Source organism: Mchenga conophoros, linkage group LG23, assembly GCF_057382185.1.
Source record: "Mchenga conophoros isolate Kocher_MC1m ecotype Shallow Benthic linkage group LG23, M_conophoros_male_GT1.1, whole genome shotgun sequence".
Taxonomy (NCBI): Eukaryota; Metazoa; Chordata; class Actinopteri; order Cichliformes; family Cichlidae; genus Mchenga; species Mchenga conophoros.
Genome location: NC_140547.1, coordinates 14,194,180 through 14,210,121, shown reverse-complemented (window position 1 = coordinate 14,210,121; position 15,942 = coordinate 14,194,180). Strand labels below are relative to the sequence as shown.

The 15,942-nt window shown below is 40.6% G+C and overlaps 1 protein-coding gene across 3 annotated transcripts in view; it reads left to right on the top strand.

Moving 5' to 3' along the window:
- farp2 (FERM, RhoGEF and pleckstrin domain protein 2) overlaps positions 1-12,165 on the top strand; it is a 30,397-nt gene extending 18,232 nt beyond the window's left edge. Inside the window, exons 14-28 of one of the 3 annotated variants that reach the window (XM_085264090.1) lie at positions 2,894-3,030; positions 3,313-3,402; positions 4,432-4,565; positions 4,745-4,826; positions 4,917-5,154; positions 5,775-5,905; positions 5,995-6,063; positions 6,155-6,244; positions 6,444-6,464; positions 7,361-7,443; positions 8,065-8,183; positions 8,374-8,537; positions 10,281-10,388; positions 10,471-10,622; positions 10,706-12,165. In XM_085264090.1, the coding sequence (XP_085120216.1) occupies positions 2,894-3,030; positions 3,313-3,402; positions 4,432-4,565; positions 4,745-4,826; positions 4,917-5,154; positions 5,775-5,905; positions 5,995-6,063; positions 6,155-6,244; positions 6,444-6,464; positions 7,361-7,443; positions 8,065-8,183; positions 8,374-8,537; positions 10,281-10,388; positions 10,471-10,622; positions 10,706-10,799 (1,712 nt within the window). In that variant the 3' untranslated portion in view covers positions 10,800-12,165. Of the gene's footprint in view, positions 1-2,893; positions 3,079-3,312; positions 3,403-4,431; positions 4,566-4,744; positions 4,827-4,916; positions 5,155-5,774; positions 5,906-5,994; positions 6,064-6,154; positions 6,245-6,443; positions 6,465-7,360; positions 7,444-8,064; positions 8,184-8,373; positions 8,538-10,280; positions 10,389-10,470; positions 10,623-10,705 lie in introns of all 3 variants that reach the window. The other 2 variants (XM_085264087.1, XM_085264088.1) reach the window with 2 other exon arrangements.
- The last annotated feature ends 3,777 nt before the right edge of the window (positions 12,166-15,942 follow it).

Genomic DNA, 15,942 nt, shown 5'->3' with positions numbered 1-15,942 from the left:
AGTTATCCAAATTACCTTCCACTTGAATAGTGAGTGTTTAATGGAAAAGTTATTCTTCTGTGTGTAAAGTTGATCACTTGAGATGATGGTTTCAGATAATTTAAGCTTGTAAGTAATGCAGAATTTTTAATAATTTTCTACTTTTTAAAAAGAAAATTCTGTCCTGACCTACAGGTTGGAATAAAAATGAGCTAAATGTACTTAAAGTACTTAACAAGCATTTAACTTCTTAACTACTTGTTTGTTTTTAAAAATAATATCTGGCACTTACTGGGCAGTGTAGAGTTTTCTGGTAGATGGTAATCTGTGTCTAATCTCAGGGTTGAAAAATGAAACCAATATTAGTCCCTGTTCAAATGAATATTAAAGCCCCCCTTTTTAAAAAAAAAAAAAAAACAAAAAAAAAAAACACAGGGCATGCCATTAAGTCTTTTTTTTTTTTTTTTTTTCCCTGCCCCACTTGTACCTTGCTGCCACCTGCTGGCGAAAGTCAGCATTGTTCACATCCCAAAATCCCCAGCTGTGGTAGTTTTCTTTTGTTTTGATAGGTTTAGAATGTCTATATAATTATATTTTTAGAAAGCCAACACCAGCTAACATTTTAACTCAGCTCAACATGAAAAAAAAAAGAATGTAAACGGTGTACTGATGAGCCATTAAGTGCGCCGTTAGCACCACTTTCTACAGAATGAATGTATCACCTGTTTGTATGTAAGGCTTTAGTGTTTTAAACTTCTTGATTAACAAATGAAAGCAGAGCAATGAAGCACCTTTTCAAACATTTGATCAGACCTAAAAACTTACAGGAAATCCTTTTGATAACTTTTTTAGGAAACAGGGTTGTTTTTGGTTTTTTTTGCACATTTCTAAGTAATTTTATAGGAAAAATCCAGGCATGTCGGGTTATTAACACATCAGTGTGGACAGAATATTTCCCTGTAATGTTTGCTCGACTGAGATATATCTGGTGTAAGGATTTGTAAGGGCTGATTCTACATTTAACCCAACTAAGATGACGATGATACAAGCTTTGATTTTCATCTCTTTAATGTGCCCGAACTCAATTCTACTTGATTTTTCTGTACATTTTACAGAATCTCCTTTGTTGTGTGCAGCACTTGCACCTCAATGCAGTTTTTTTTTGTCTTTATTTTTTTGTAATCAGTAGACATCAGATGGGTAAATCTCATCTGTCCTCATTGTCATTTTGAAGGATGGGCAAAACACACCCAAAGTGTTTCTGCAGACTCTGCAGTCACGGGTGTGGACGGGTGTTTCTGTGTCACCATGGAGTAATCGTATTTTGCTTCAGAGTTTTCTGATCTGGAGGATTTGTCTTGATGGCTCTTTATTTTTATTTTTTTCTACCATGTGATTCTTCCCACTTAACTAAAGTTTTCATTAACGACTAGCTGACAATTATAACCAGCTAACCTGCACTTAGACACAAAGTAATCACACCTTAATCCTGAACATGTATATTTTTACTAATCATAAACAGCCTGTACTTAATGTTTTGTATGTTTTTACTTTAAAGAATAAAGTAATCACTTTTGGGTACCATGAATGTCAGACTTAAAATTCTTTAAAGTTGCAGATTAAACTCAAAGGAGTAGTAATGGTGGAACACAAACCCTTTTGGTGTTGGATATTAGCTTAATGGTCAAGAACGTGGAGGATGAAGTTTACGTATGTTGCATATAATATATCTGCTGCTGTATCCTGACGGTGTTTTAGTTGCAGGAACAACTACAAATCGGTTTTTTATTGCGCACAAATCTGTCATTCAGCCAAAATGTTTGCATTGACTCATTAATATCCTACACTGACACCACTCCCTGGTGTGTTCAGAGTGTATCGCATGACACTCCAGGGATCCTGCTAACGTTATTAGAGGAAGAATTCGATATACAGCAGTTTCCCGTCATATTTGAGGCAACAGACGCACATGCTGTTGGGGGTTGGGTCGGACTTGTACACAAGATTCCTCAACCTAATTCCAGCTGTGTGTGTGTGTGCTCGCGCTCTCTGTTTAGACGGGCCTTGTGCCAAGTCATTCCACAGCAAACCCCCCCCATCCTCCCGCTGTGGAGCCCGACGTCCGCTCCCTCTCCTCCCCTCGTGTCAGTCCCTGTGGTGGGGGCACTTCAAATAAACTATAAACAACTGTTTGCCCTCCAGACAGGCCGCATTCCTGATAACTCTTTGCATGAGCAATTATTTCCGGGTCGAGTAGTGAGTCGTGGAGCGGTCTTTTTTTTTTTTTTTTTTTTTCCTTTCTTTCTTTCTCCTCCCAGCCTCCCCCCCCCCCCCCCCCCCCCCCTTCCCTCTCTAATAGAAGTGGAAGAACAGCTGTGGTGACCCATGACTCTGTTAAGATAATGACCTGGCGTTTCATCTGCTTGTTTTGTCTCCTGATTTTCTGTGCAGAACAAAAGCAGCAGAGCCGGTTCTCTGCCGTGAATCGAGCCTGTGTAGCTTACTGTTTGTCTTCCTCGTAGAGGGCGTTTGAAACCAGGGCGGGGGGGGGGGGAATGTGGGAACTATTACTTGCCTTTGTTGCCTTCCCTTTATTTGTGGCTTGTGTGTGATGAACTTGGATTTGTTAGAATCTGTGGCTTTGTTTTTTCTTTAATAGGAAATGAGATAATTTAGGGGTGGAAAAAATGGTTTGGATGAAGATCAATTTTAATAGTTGCGTACGGTTTCTGAAGGAGGTCAACTACACGCAGAGGTCTTGGTTGTCTTAAGCTCTGCCCTGAAAAGCTCATGTTTAATCTGTATAATTAGTTTTTTAACCCGTCTTTGTTTTTATCCTTTTACTGAAATCTGACACAATATAAGGTGATATAAAGATAAGCATTTTATAATTTAAATTTTCCCTCTTCCACAGATTCAGTGGTGGACAGCCCTCAGCTCTCCCCCGTCGCCTCTAAAGGTCCCCTCTGCCTGTCGCCCTCCTTCCAGATGTCGAACCTCAGCCTGCCGGGCCAGACCCCGTCGCCCCTGCAAAGCCCCATCCTGAGCGAGGTGGGCAGCAATGCCAGGCTAGAGGAGGAGGAGGAAGGCAGGAGGAAGGTACACCTCTTACATGCCAATCCTTCCAACAACCTGCCTCACAACCCTAAAGCACAGAGTACACACTCACTCACTCACTCAGTCCCTCTAATTAACAATGGGATGGGAGGTTTTTTTGGGGGGGTGTTCTGTTTGTTTTGTTTGTTTTTTCAGTGGAGGGAAAGTTAGTTTTGCTTAAAAGTTTTGAGTTTTCTTTTTGACAGCACGAGTGTTAACTGATGTCTCTCACCGCAGCGATATCCCACCGATAAGGCCTATTTCATTGCCAAAGAGATTCTGACCACAGAGCGAACATACCTGAAGGACCTCGAGGTCATCACTGTGGTAAGTTTTTCTTTTGAAACTTTAAGGACATTTGGACAAAATCAATAAAAAATACATAAACAAAAGCTGTAGGAGCAAAAATGGGTAATCAATCTGAAATTGTGCAGTTCTGCTGTGTCATGCATGTATGAACTTCTATTAACATGATATCATTTTGCATAATACATGCACATGCAGTGTTTCCATGTGTAAAATTGAGTCTAACTCAGTGTGTTGCATATTGATGATGATAATTGTTTTGGATGTTTTTCTTGGGGTTTTTATATTACTGGGTAATTCAACCTTCAGTCCTTAAGATGCGAAACTGGCATCAAACCCTATAATTTATATTTTCTGAAGTCCAATAAAGAAATAAAAGGCCTTCTATTTTAAATGCCATACCATTGTTTGTAGAATAGTTTTGGCTAATCTTACGAACACACTCTTTCCCATTTCTCCTTAATGTATAGTGAGTCAGCGTCAGGTGCTTTCATAGGTTGAATGTCAAGTTTTGGAATAAAATCCTCATGCTTTTAATTCTGTACCAATATATGACGAGAGAGAGAGAGAGACGGACACTGGCATCAGAATGAAATCTCAGAAAGCCAGATGTGTTGTAACACTGCTCCCCTTAAAGGCATTTATGCTTGTAGTCGACATGTACTTTTTCTAGCATAGTGTGAATTAGCATGGCCTTTGTTCAGGGCTCTGGTGGCGTGAGCAGTGCTTTGGATTGATGGTTAATGAAGCTGTGATGAAACTTTGCACATGCAAACTTAGCAAATTTTACTAAACTTGAATTTTTTGCAATCAGGTTTCACTGGGGATTCAACACATGCAGTGTATTTTCATGGTTACTGAGACATAAAGTTTATCCTCCTTCAGAATTGCTGCCTAAATAACTACATAGAGACGAGATTTGCTTTTGGGAAGGACGCTGTGAAGAAGAGTTGGGACACTTTTCTTCAGCATCAGCAAGCGTTAAACCAGACTTGCCGTTTTCATTCACACCCATGTACTAACGGGACTTTTGCGTTTGGCTATTCCCAGTGGTTCCGTAGTGCTGTGATCAAAGAAAACGCCATGCCCGAAGGCCTGATGACCCTCCTGTTCTCCAACATCGACCCCATCTACGAGTTCCACCGAGGTTTCCTGAAGGAATTGGACCAGAGACTGGCTCTCTGGTAGGTGCTTCTGGTTGTGGGTGTTCAATGTACCTTGGAAGTTGGATTTTGTAACTGGGGAGTGACGTCATTGCAATTTAAAAAGTTCTGTGTTTGAGAGTGAGAGAAACACCATTTCATCAGGCAGGAGCTTCACTAATAAGAAACTCCGTACATGTTTTTGTTTGTTTTTTCCTAAGGGAGGGGCGTTCAAATGCTCATGTCAAAGGAGACTACCAGAGGATTGGCGACGTGATGCTGAAGAACATGTGTGCCCTTAAGGTAGGACAACTTCAGTTAGTTTAACATGTTTATTTATTCTTTCACAATTGGCTGACAAACAGAGTGACCAGAGTCTCGTTTGGTCTCCAGGAATTCACCAGTTATCTACAGAAACACGATGAAGTGTTAACAGAGCTGGAGAAGGCCTCCAAGAGGCTGAAGAAGCTGGAGACAGTCTACAAAGAGTTTGAATTGCAGAAGGTCTGCTACCTGCCCCTCAACACATTCCTGCTCAAGCCCATCCAGCGACTCATGCACTACAAGCTAATCCTGGAGAGACTGTGCAAGCATTATTCCCCTGCCCACCGCGATTATGACGACTGCAAGGGTGAGTTTTCTAAAGCTTCTTTTACGTCATGACGGTGATGATAATACCCCACCATCTCACAGCATCAGTCCTTTGTAACATTCGAATGCATCAACTAGTAGTAAGCAAGGGAACTGCAAATGGTAGCATGCAGCAAGAGCACATTGTCCCTCTGGTGAAGACCGCTTACTTTCACCCAATCAAGTATTCACAAGTTTATTCACTGCATATGCATTATATAATATGTAGTACATTTGTATAATATGAATTATGAAAATGTACAGTTTATAAGGTGGGGAAAGCTGCAGTCAGCTGACACTAAAGACGCTTGGATGAGTGACAAACGTTTCTCCCACTGAAAACGCTACGACTACCGCTATTAATCTGGAAATGCTTCAGTATATTTACTATCTTTGAGTGTTATCACAAGCAGGTTTGTAGTGAAATAGTCTAGTTTTATTCATTCTTTGAGACAAGATTAATACATCATATATTAATGTGTAAGAGAAATATTAAAACTTTCAAAGGAAACGGTATTCATGTGGAAAATCATTTCCACTTTACTTGGTCGTCACTGTAGCAGGAATGTGATAAGTCTGCCATGTATCATCTTCTGGTTATTCATTTGTCTTCCCATACAGAGGCTCTGAAGGAAGTGGCGGAGATAGCCACTCAGCTTCAAAGCAGTCTTATCCGGCTGGAGAATTTCCAGAAGCTCACAGAGCTGCAGAGAGACCTGATCGGCATCGAGAACTTGACTGCACCAGGCAGGGTGGGTGCAGTGGCACAGAGCGAAGTGCAGGAAATGAGTGCATACAATCTAACAAGGTTGTCTTTTTTTATTTTTTATTTTTTTTACAGGAGTTCATTCGAGAGGGGTGCTTGTACAAGCTCACCAAAAAGGGGCTACAGCAGAGGATGTTTTTCCTGGTTAGTTAAAAACAAAATCTACTTCCACTTAACGTCTAAAGCTTCTAATCATTGTTAGCACTTTTTAATCTTTGCCTTCATGTCTTTTCAGTTCTCTGACATGCTCCTTTACACAAGCAAAGGTGTTACAGCAACCAATCAGTTCAAAGTCCATGGACAGCTGCCCCTTCATGGCATGATAGTGAGTCTGCAGTCTCTTCTCTTAACCTCTGCCATCCTGTTTTAACCATTAAAGCTCCCAATAAGACTCTGTAGTTAGGTTTACACAAAAGCTAACATCTCATAATCAGGTACTCCAATTCTTCTGACACACAAAGTGTTGAGAAGGGAGGGTGAGGGTCTCCTAACTTTACATGTCTCTGCTTTGCTTCTGGCTGCAGCTCATAGTGTTGGATGCACCGGTAAGTCCTCTGAGCTCTGCCAGCTTGGATGCCCAAACCGACCCTTCTTTCCTCCCATGCCCATGTAGAAAAAGCAAAAAGCTCATCTCAAGACAATAGACTCCATATAAAAAGAAATGGAAATAGCCTCAGCTTTTGAAACATGAAGCAAATGTTTAAAGCCTAAACTTGCATTCTTTCTAATGGCCAGCAGGGGGCAGTGATTCTGATTCCAAAAAGAAGTAATGCTGCATAGAAATCTGAGAAAATGAGCCTGCTTCTCACTTATGACAGCATTACACACTCCTGTGTACCTAATACACATGTTTACTAAATTATCAGCTATTTTACTTGAACTGAGACTTGAAGAATAATTCAGTGTGACGACTTTGTGATGGAGAAGTTTCTGCTGGTTTCTCAGTCAGATCCACCCCTCCATCATCTGTACAGGTTCAAAACACTGAGGTGGTGACTGCCAAAATGATCACAAATCAATGGGTGATGTCTTAATGGCTACATCCATTTTTTTTTTTTTTTAATTAAATATACAGTGTTTACTCAAGACACACAGACATGTCGGCCTCTGCCTGTCATAACTACTCATAATTCTATACAAATAAATACAAGGGTGAACTATCAGCAGGGCACGGTGATGTGTGTTTTGACTTACACATGGATATCATTAGGATATGAAAGATAAGATGACCACACCACAGTTTACCTCCAGACACATAGATGCTTCAGTAGAGGCTCTTTCCCAGGTCTCGCTGTGACTCCAGACGTTTTACATTTGTTCTCCCTTTCTGCTCCTGATCTGAAACCATTCATGGTGAAGAACATTATTTGGATTTCACCCGTTTCCTCCATCTAGCTTGCATTTTTGCTTTCTTTTAATAGTTTCCTTTTTCTGCTTATAGGTAGAAGAAAGTGAAAATGAATGGTCGGTGCCTCACTGCTTCACCATTTACTCTGCTCAGAGGACCATTGTGGTGGCTGCCAGGTAAGACTAGGAAGGGGAGAAGTTGGAGTAGTGGCATGTGACTGTGCATGCAGTGAACAGCACATTTGTGTGTATCATGTACTTCCAGTCCCATGTAATTATTACCATCACAAATAAACATCAAATAAATGCAAGTAAATCTAATGCAGATCCAAACAGGTGTTCTAAGTGAACCTTCAGCAAACACCAGGTGCCTGAATCCAGTCAAATACTGCTCCTTTTATTGGCACGAGTGATAAATATGTGTGTTCACTGTAATATAAACATCATTACCTGAGCCATCCACTGTAAACTTCCATCAGTATAAGAGTCATGTTTCTGGTTTGCCTTGACCTGCCCTTGTTAGTATAGTAGTCTGAATACTTGGTGGGTTTTTCCTCAAAGTAAAGTGGCTTATGTTGTTTTTGGCCTGTCAGACTTCATTGGCCACATCACCACATTCTTACATCTCTAAAGTTCTTATGGTCTTGATTTAAAATCTCTACAAATTCAGGCCAAAAGCACAGAAACGAAGAACCCTGTTATAATAAACTGGAAGTATCCCAATAATGTGTTACATCATCCTCAGTTCTCTCTAAAAAAGTGTCCGCAACGCCGTAATTTGTCTGTTTGTGATTTCAGCTCTAAAGTGGAGATGGGAAAGTGGATTGAGGATCTGAACTTGGCTATCGACATGGCCAAGAAGTCTCAAGAGAAATCCAGCATCTTTCTTGACGCTGGACTCAGCGATCGCTCCAACCGTAAGTTTTCTTTTAAACTCGATACCTACACAGCCTTGAGTGTAAATGTGTGTTTTTGTGGCTATTTTGAGTTTTTTCTCAGCTTAGTGAGCAGAAAATCCCGTTTGGACACAAACACCCCAAACGTACTGTTAATCCCTCCCCCTCCTCTCCTCTACACAACTTCCTGTCCTCCATCCTCCCCCCTTAGGGTCGTCCGACGAGGTTTCTCTGGAGCAGGAGTCTGAGGATGACATGAACTCCTCCCGCACTTCACTGGACAAGCAGACGCACCACCGTGCCAACACAACCATGCATGTGTGCTGGCATCGCAACACCAGTGTGTCTATGTCTGACCACAGCCTGGCTGTGGAGGTACTCCTCCCCTGCCCCAAATTACATGCAAACACTGCCATTTACATACACCAGCATGCACACGACACACACCAACAGCACGTACATCAAACCTCCCATCTTCATACCAGCATCAGTGGAGTGAGCGGAAATGGCTTTGCATTCTGTTTTCTTCTGAACCCTTTAACGCCTTTTTTAAATGCTCATTTTTTCCACCTTTTTCCATTTTAAGTTCTTTAAGGCTCTAACAGTCAATTTCTCCTTGATAGATCATCTTCTGTTCTTTATGTGCATGCAAGAACCTTCCTCTGACACTGGCTTTTCACCCCACAGACCTGAAGGATTTCCTAACATGCTCTTCTTTCCACTTCTCAGAGCTAACATGCTAACACTTTTTTCTGCACCCTCTTGTTCCTTTTTTCCCCGCCTCTCTCTCTCTCTCTCTTCAACCTCCTCCAGTCTTTGGTTCTCCGGCTATCTCACCAGAACTTCCTCCTCGCTATCTCCTCGGTCAGGGCCAAAGACCAAATACCATCACACATGTTTGCTGGTACCGAAACCAGAACCTCTCTCTCACTGATTACCTCCGCATGAACCAGGTACTCGATCCACTGACCCGAAAGAGAATACTGAGCTACACAGTGACCGTGTTCCCTCCCTAAAGTCATAAAGAGTTAGAATTGATGAAGAGTGATGTTGGAATTCCAAGAAATACAAACATCTTATTTGTCAATTTATTGCTAGAATTGCTACTTTGTGTCCCAGGAGATGCATTCAAAACAAATTAAAGTCTCCATTTCAGTTTGGATCTTCCTACCAAAACAAATAATGTTAAATAGAAGAATTATTAGAAGTAAAGCACGCAAAAATGAAGGCAACACGAGCATTTAGATAATGAAGAACGGAAAATGCATATATTTTAAATACCAGATTGAGAAGTTGGAAGCAGAGCGAAGGAGCCAGGCTGTGGAGCTTGAGACTCTTTATTCAAGGGTTGTGTTTGAGCCTCACATTGGGTAATGAAATTTTAAGCACTTTGGTCAGGAAAACTAGAAAAGTGTTTTAGCATTTTAAAAATGCCAGATATTTATTTCAGTCTCCAAGTGTCAGAAAGAAAAACAGCTCCACGGCTAATCTCCCTGTTGGGTAGACTCCTTAGTGTACTGAATAGAATTATATAAAAATTTAACAGAAGCATGAAAGCAAAAATGGTTTGTTTTTTAAGGTTTGGGTTTTGTAAATCAAAATCTGAATCAGAGTTTAAGCAAGAACTGATATGCTCATGCTTGTATCTCTCCTCGGTTGGACTAAGATGGTGGCGGTTTCAAATTTTTAGATGCAAATCAGAGCTGAGGGCTGTGTGTTGGCAAGCCAGAGTTTACTGTGCCAGGAAGGTCTCTCTTTACCTGGTTAAATCACCATGGTAATGGTGAACAAACTGAATAGTCTTCTTGGCAGCTAACGCAGAAGCACATTAGCAAAAACAGCCGAGTTACAACCACTTGTTGATGAAACGCAGGGTTAGTGAGGCCGTGTATCACATGGACGTGCATGAGCAAAACAAAACTACTGTTATAATTACTACAGATCAAACTCCACCTTCAGAGCGCCAGCATGCATTAACTCTTTCACCTTAGAATTAACACACAAACATGCATTATCTACAGATCACATGAATGAAACTTTAAACTCCAGCATTAAATCCATTTAATTTTAGCAATCATCAGTGTCTAACCTTGTTCCATTCTCCTCTTTCCTCTGTAGAACCAGCTCTCGGGTTACCTCCTGAGGAAGTTCAAGAACAGTAACGGTTGGCAGAAACTCTGGGTCGTTTTCACCAACTTCTGCTTGTTCTTCTATAAGACACATCAGGTCAGCCCTCATAGATCTGTGACAAAGATCGAGCCCACGTAAAAGCACGTCACTGAGGTGTCTGTCGATGTCTCGTTTGCAGGACGACTTCCCGCTGGCTAGCCTTCCACTGCTCGGCTACACGGTCAGCACGCCCGAGGAATCGGACAGCATTCACAAGGAGTACGTCTTCAAACTTCAGTTCAAGTCTCACGTATACTTTTTCAGAGCAGAGAGCGAGTACACCTTTGAAAGGTAAGTTGATTCAGGTCAGTTGATTCCTCCAACCGTGCAGTTCTTCATCCATCAGATTACAGTAGCATGTCTGCTCTTCACAGATGGATGGAGGTGATCAAAAGTGCAGCCAGCACTGCAGGCAGGATGAGCCTCCTCATACCTAAAGGAGGTCCCATGGAGATCAACGGAAACTGAAATGAGCGTCGTGTATCTGGAGGCTGGGCCTCTGGGGCATCAGAGACTTGTCGGTGTCATTTCTATGTGAAATAGACATTTAAACATTAACAAATGAAAGATACTGCCAGTTTCAAGTGTTAACATTTTTCTTCTTGATTCTAATGGTCTCTGCATTTTGCTTGATTAATGATGTAAATGGTAACATTTGTCCCACTATACAGGATATAATGAAAGGGAGAGGTGTACATTATGAGCTTTTTTTTTTTTCCTGCATATGTTGTGCTCTTGTTTCTTTGATCGCATAGACTGATGGGAGATGCTGTTTTTATGGGACCAACACAAAGGGCTTAAATTCAGGTTTTCTGAAGGACTGAAGCTTTACTGGGTACAGTACTGTACCGGGACTGACTGGGATACAGATGAAATACAGTATGTGGGGAATGAAGGTACTGCAAATTGTATGTGCTCTCTAAACTGTACTTTGAAAGCGCTGAGGGCATTAGTGAGGAAGAGGTGAACGGGAAGGTAATGAGATGCTGAAGCAAGTGGGAGACTCGATGATTTGGGAAGTTTTAGGGAATTCACGCTGCTGCGAGGAAGCGGATTTGTTGTGGGCAGTATTTTTCTATACTCTGAGGCCAGACCTGATTGCTTTATTTGCTCTGAGTGGGAGAATGCAATCAGTGTTTGAAACTTTTAAAAGGGAGCTGTTGTGTTTTATGCGCCTGGTTAGTTAGGCAGCGTTAAGGTCAGTCTGGTGCTACGTTTCTCTCTTTTAATATCTCATGTTTCCTGTTTTTATGACCCATAGGGATTTACTACTTGAGGACATGCTGCGCAACAATTTTTTTTTCTAGTGTTTACTTTGTGAAATTTGCAGATTTTCCTTCTAAAAGCTAAAGAGAACATATTTTTAAGTAATTGTTTGAGGATGACTTGCCACATGTCAGACTTTTACACGAACGGGAGCTGCACAGATAGTAGTGTAGTGTTTTACATGAATCCATGGTATTATTTGGTTTATATATTTTTAAGAAGACTGGAATCTTGTCGCTCTGTGTGTGTGATGTGTTTATTTTTTTTGTGTGTGTGTGTGTGTGTGTGTGTGTGTGTGTTTGTGGTGAAGCCAAGCGTGCAGTCCTACTTGCACCTCCCTCCCCCTCCCCGCCTCTGGAGCTTAAAGAGAAAGTGATGATGGAGGTAATCTCCGAACCATCAGGCATTCTGTGCGCGTAAGAGGCAGACTCTGCTGCACACTTAACATCCAGTATGTTATTCCTATTTATTGTGTAGGATGTCGTCAGGGCCAGGCTCCTGAATACACTCATGTAGTCTTCATGTTATTCCATTTAAAAACCTAACAAATAAAGCATAATTTGAATCAGACTTCTTGTGGCTTTGTGCTTACATTGGTGCCCGTTTACTACTTTACGTTTAAGACGTCAGTTAGATGTTTTTGGTTCAGTGGACCTAAACTTATTTACTGTCATGTGTATATAGTTTCAATGGTGAATGCTCAACTTAAAAATACCTGAATGATTTTTCTTTTTTAATCTTTATTTAACCAGGAAGTCTTAATCTCTTTTGCAAGCGGTCTTGCTGTCAAGATAAGCAGCATGGACCAAAGTACACATTGCATTTTCAAAGCAACTGAATTTACTTTTTCTGAAAATGTTAATTTCTTTGAAGTTCACATCACTGCAATAAACAGCCACCTGAGCTTCATATTCATATGGCTGAGAAATCCTGTGTAAGTATGAGAGCATGCACAATCTGTACAGATGTCTCAAACCAAGGTGGAGCTTTGGCTCTACATTTTAAAAAAACAAAGTCACCATTCTGCTGTTAAAACCCTCTTTCAAAAACCAGCCGTTAAGAAGGAAGAAAGGCTTTAAAGAAGGAAGAAGATGGCCACAATTATTTATTTTAGATGCAGGACGAACTCCGGGGCTGCCCCAAGGCTGAATACAAGATAAATTTGAATTATTTTTAACACTGCATCATGCAAATCTACTGCAATACCCCCAAGAAATTAGCATAATAGTTCCCCTTTGTGATAATCTCTAGACAAGTTGCACAAAATCTTCACTTCCTATAAAAGTCAGCCCGTCTTTATGCAACACTAACATTTGACCAGACTAGCTTTTGAAAGCATTGAAAGAAATTCTTCATTTATCTCTGAAATTACTTTATTAAATAGAGTGGAACTTATCTAATAATGGTTTTCTTGTAGGGTCTAAGTACATTTTAATATCTCAGATCTGTTGCTTTACATAATGAACATTAGATAAAACCTTAAGGTCACATATGACTACTCGTAAAAATTGAATATAAAAACATTAGGAGGCATTTAACTGTACATAAAACCTGACAAAAAGCAACTAAAGTGTTGGGATGAGAAGAGACTGAAACGTCCAGAAATGAGTAGAGGTTTCACTTGCATGTTGCCTAGTTAAGTGCACATTATCCACAAGTAACCAAACAGAAAAATGTGTCAAGTTTCACTGAGTAATTTCAAAATACAGGTATCATTTATAGAACTGACATAATTTATATGTACAAAACAAAATGTTTTGGTCTTGATTTGAGACCGTCAGAAAATAAACACACACAATTAAAACTAGCGTGCCAAACTAGTTCCCCACACGGCATGTATTTTCTCATATTAACTGCTGGATCTTATGCCAGACTTGGCTGAGCGAGACGACTTTGAAACGTGCAGAATTTCATAGTTTGGATTTCAAGGAACGAGCCACATCCCCCATTAATCAAATTAAGCATTTGCTCATGTATAGATAGGATGATGAGGTTAAACAACATATTTAAGAAAATGCCAAAGAGGAATAGTGAGCTGGAACACTAAATAAATGTGTTATTGCATTATTTAAAAAAAAAAAAAGTGTAGCCTTTACTTTACACCTGACTGTACAGCAGTGTTGACGAGACTGCTGCTCACTTGAGAAATAGCATCAGATCTGCACAGCTTGCATAACCTGAACCACAACGACGGTAAAATGTACACACTTTGTGCTGGACATTTTGAAGATAAGAGAAATCAGCCTTCTCCCTGTTCAGGGTGAGACTCGCAGTTTGGGGAGTTGTTTTTTTTTTTTTTTTTTTTTATGTCTCATGTATTACAGAGGATCTGCAGAAAATAATGCCAGTCAGTCATAAACAAAGCAGGGCATTCCTCAGGCTTGTCCAAACAGCACTGAGCAGTGGGTGTGGTGTCTTCCCCAGAAATGCTGATACTGCTCGTCTGCCAAGCTGATGTGTTCAAACATTTTTCTGCTGGGGAGTGGTGAAGGCGTGTCTCCTTTACTTTTCAGACAACAATGTGCCTCCACTTCAGAAGGGTCTTTGTGGCTGTCAGTAATGATGACTGCAGCTTTTAACAGTTAAACTCTACAGCCCAAAGACTTTAGAATTAGTTCTTGTTTGATTACCTTTGTCGCTAAGTTTTTTTTCCATTTTCTTCACTTCACAAGCTTTATCTGCATTAACACAGAGTTCTAAGATTACAGCTTTTGATTTCTGCCTTAATAAACTGAGTAAAGTGGTGCACCGTGTTGCTTTATCACGGCTAACTCTTATCTGTGCTGGACGACTGTGTCACAGAGGGTTCCCATAAAAAAGTGACCTCCCTCATTTGAAGTACATTATGAAAAAGGCGGACACCGTGTGACTTTGAGCTTATCTCCTCCTGTGAAATGTACAACAACAGCTGTGAGTCCACCACCACCCAGCCCCTATTTGGTTTAAAGGAATCATTTACTTTTGTAAGAAATGTGTGCCAACCTGTTTTCTTGCTGAGCTGGACAAGACGCTTGACGTGAACCAAGCTTTGTTTGTCGTAGCCAGAAACAAATCAGATTTAGTCCCATTACTGGAAATACTCCAGTCGATGACGATACTGCCTGCCACTTCTGGCTGTGAGATCTCTAGACAAATAACCAAATCAACACTTTGTGCACTCAATTAAAGATTAGAATGACTTTGTAGTATTGTACTGACAATCTGATATATAGTTTTATGTGAAAATGGCTCTAGTGAGTGCTAATGTTATCTTGGACACGGCAAGGCTAGCCCTTTCTCAGACTAAGTCAAACAGGCACAAGTGTTATCAACTTCCAGATAAATATTTAATATCAAATATCAAACTCCTTCAGCCTTCAGTGCAATAAAAGTGTTAAAAGGCCCGAGAAAGAGAGATCCCATTTCTCTCATATTGCCTTCTCTAAACTGGTTTCTTTAAAATCCAGAACTGAATGTCAAGTCTTCTCTTCACATACAAAGTCCTGAATGATCATGTAGCATCATATTATCCCAACATAGATCTTTGCCCTTTGACTGCAGGCTTACTTGTGGCTTGTAGATATTTGTAAAAGTACAATCGGAGGCAGAGCCTTTGGTTTTCAGGCCCCTCTTCACTGGAACAAGCCCCCACTTTGGATTCAGGAGGCAGACACCTACTAGCCTTCAAACTTTCCTTTTTGATGAAGCATAGAGGTAAGTTTGGATCAGGTGACCATAAACCCTGAGTATTTGTGTTCCACTCACCTCTTTTAACTCCTCATGCATTTATATCCCACTGTTGCGTGTCATTAACACGCATGTGTGATGCTGTCTTTAATACGCTGTCAGAAAGTCACGCGATTTAATGGTGGCTATTAAATGGGTTTGGCTTTGTTGTGAAAGAAAAATCGTGTGCAGTAAAAGATTACGTCACATAATACAGCAAAAAAAAAAAAAAAATTGAAATACTGCTTTCATCATGTCCATTTTCATTTTCTAATCTGACACAGAGGGCTTTTTTTATTAACATTTTACTGTTGAACTGCCTCTAATCTCTTCACAACCTGCTTTCAGTTAATTAAATACCGCTCTCATGTTCCATTATGATCCCACACTTGATTTAACCACGCACGTTTTGTTTTCATTTAAACTACATTAAATGCTTCATTGCTTTCAACAAATCAGAACTACTTAAGTTTAAATTACAATTTGTCTTGTAGACACACCTTTAATAAAAAACAGTTGCTGATTAACAGCTGAGACACAACTGGGTCATGTCCTGTATGTGTGTCTTTTATATGAGGTGGGTCGGGGGCAGAGGGGCGGTGCTTGCGTTGCTACAGCTTATCTCCGCCTTTCACTCCAC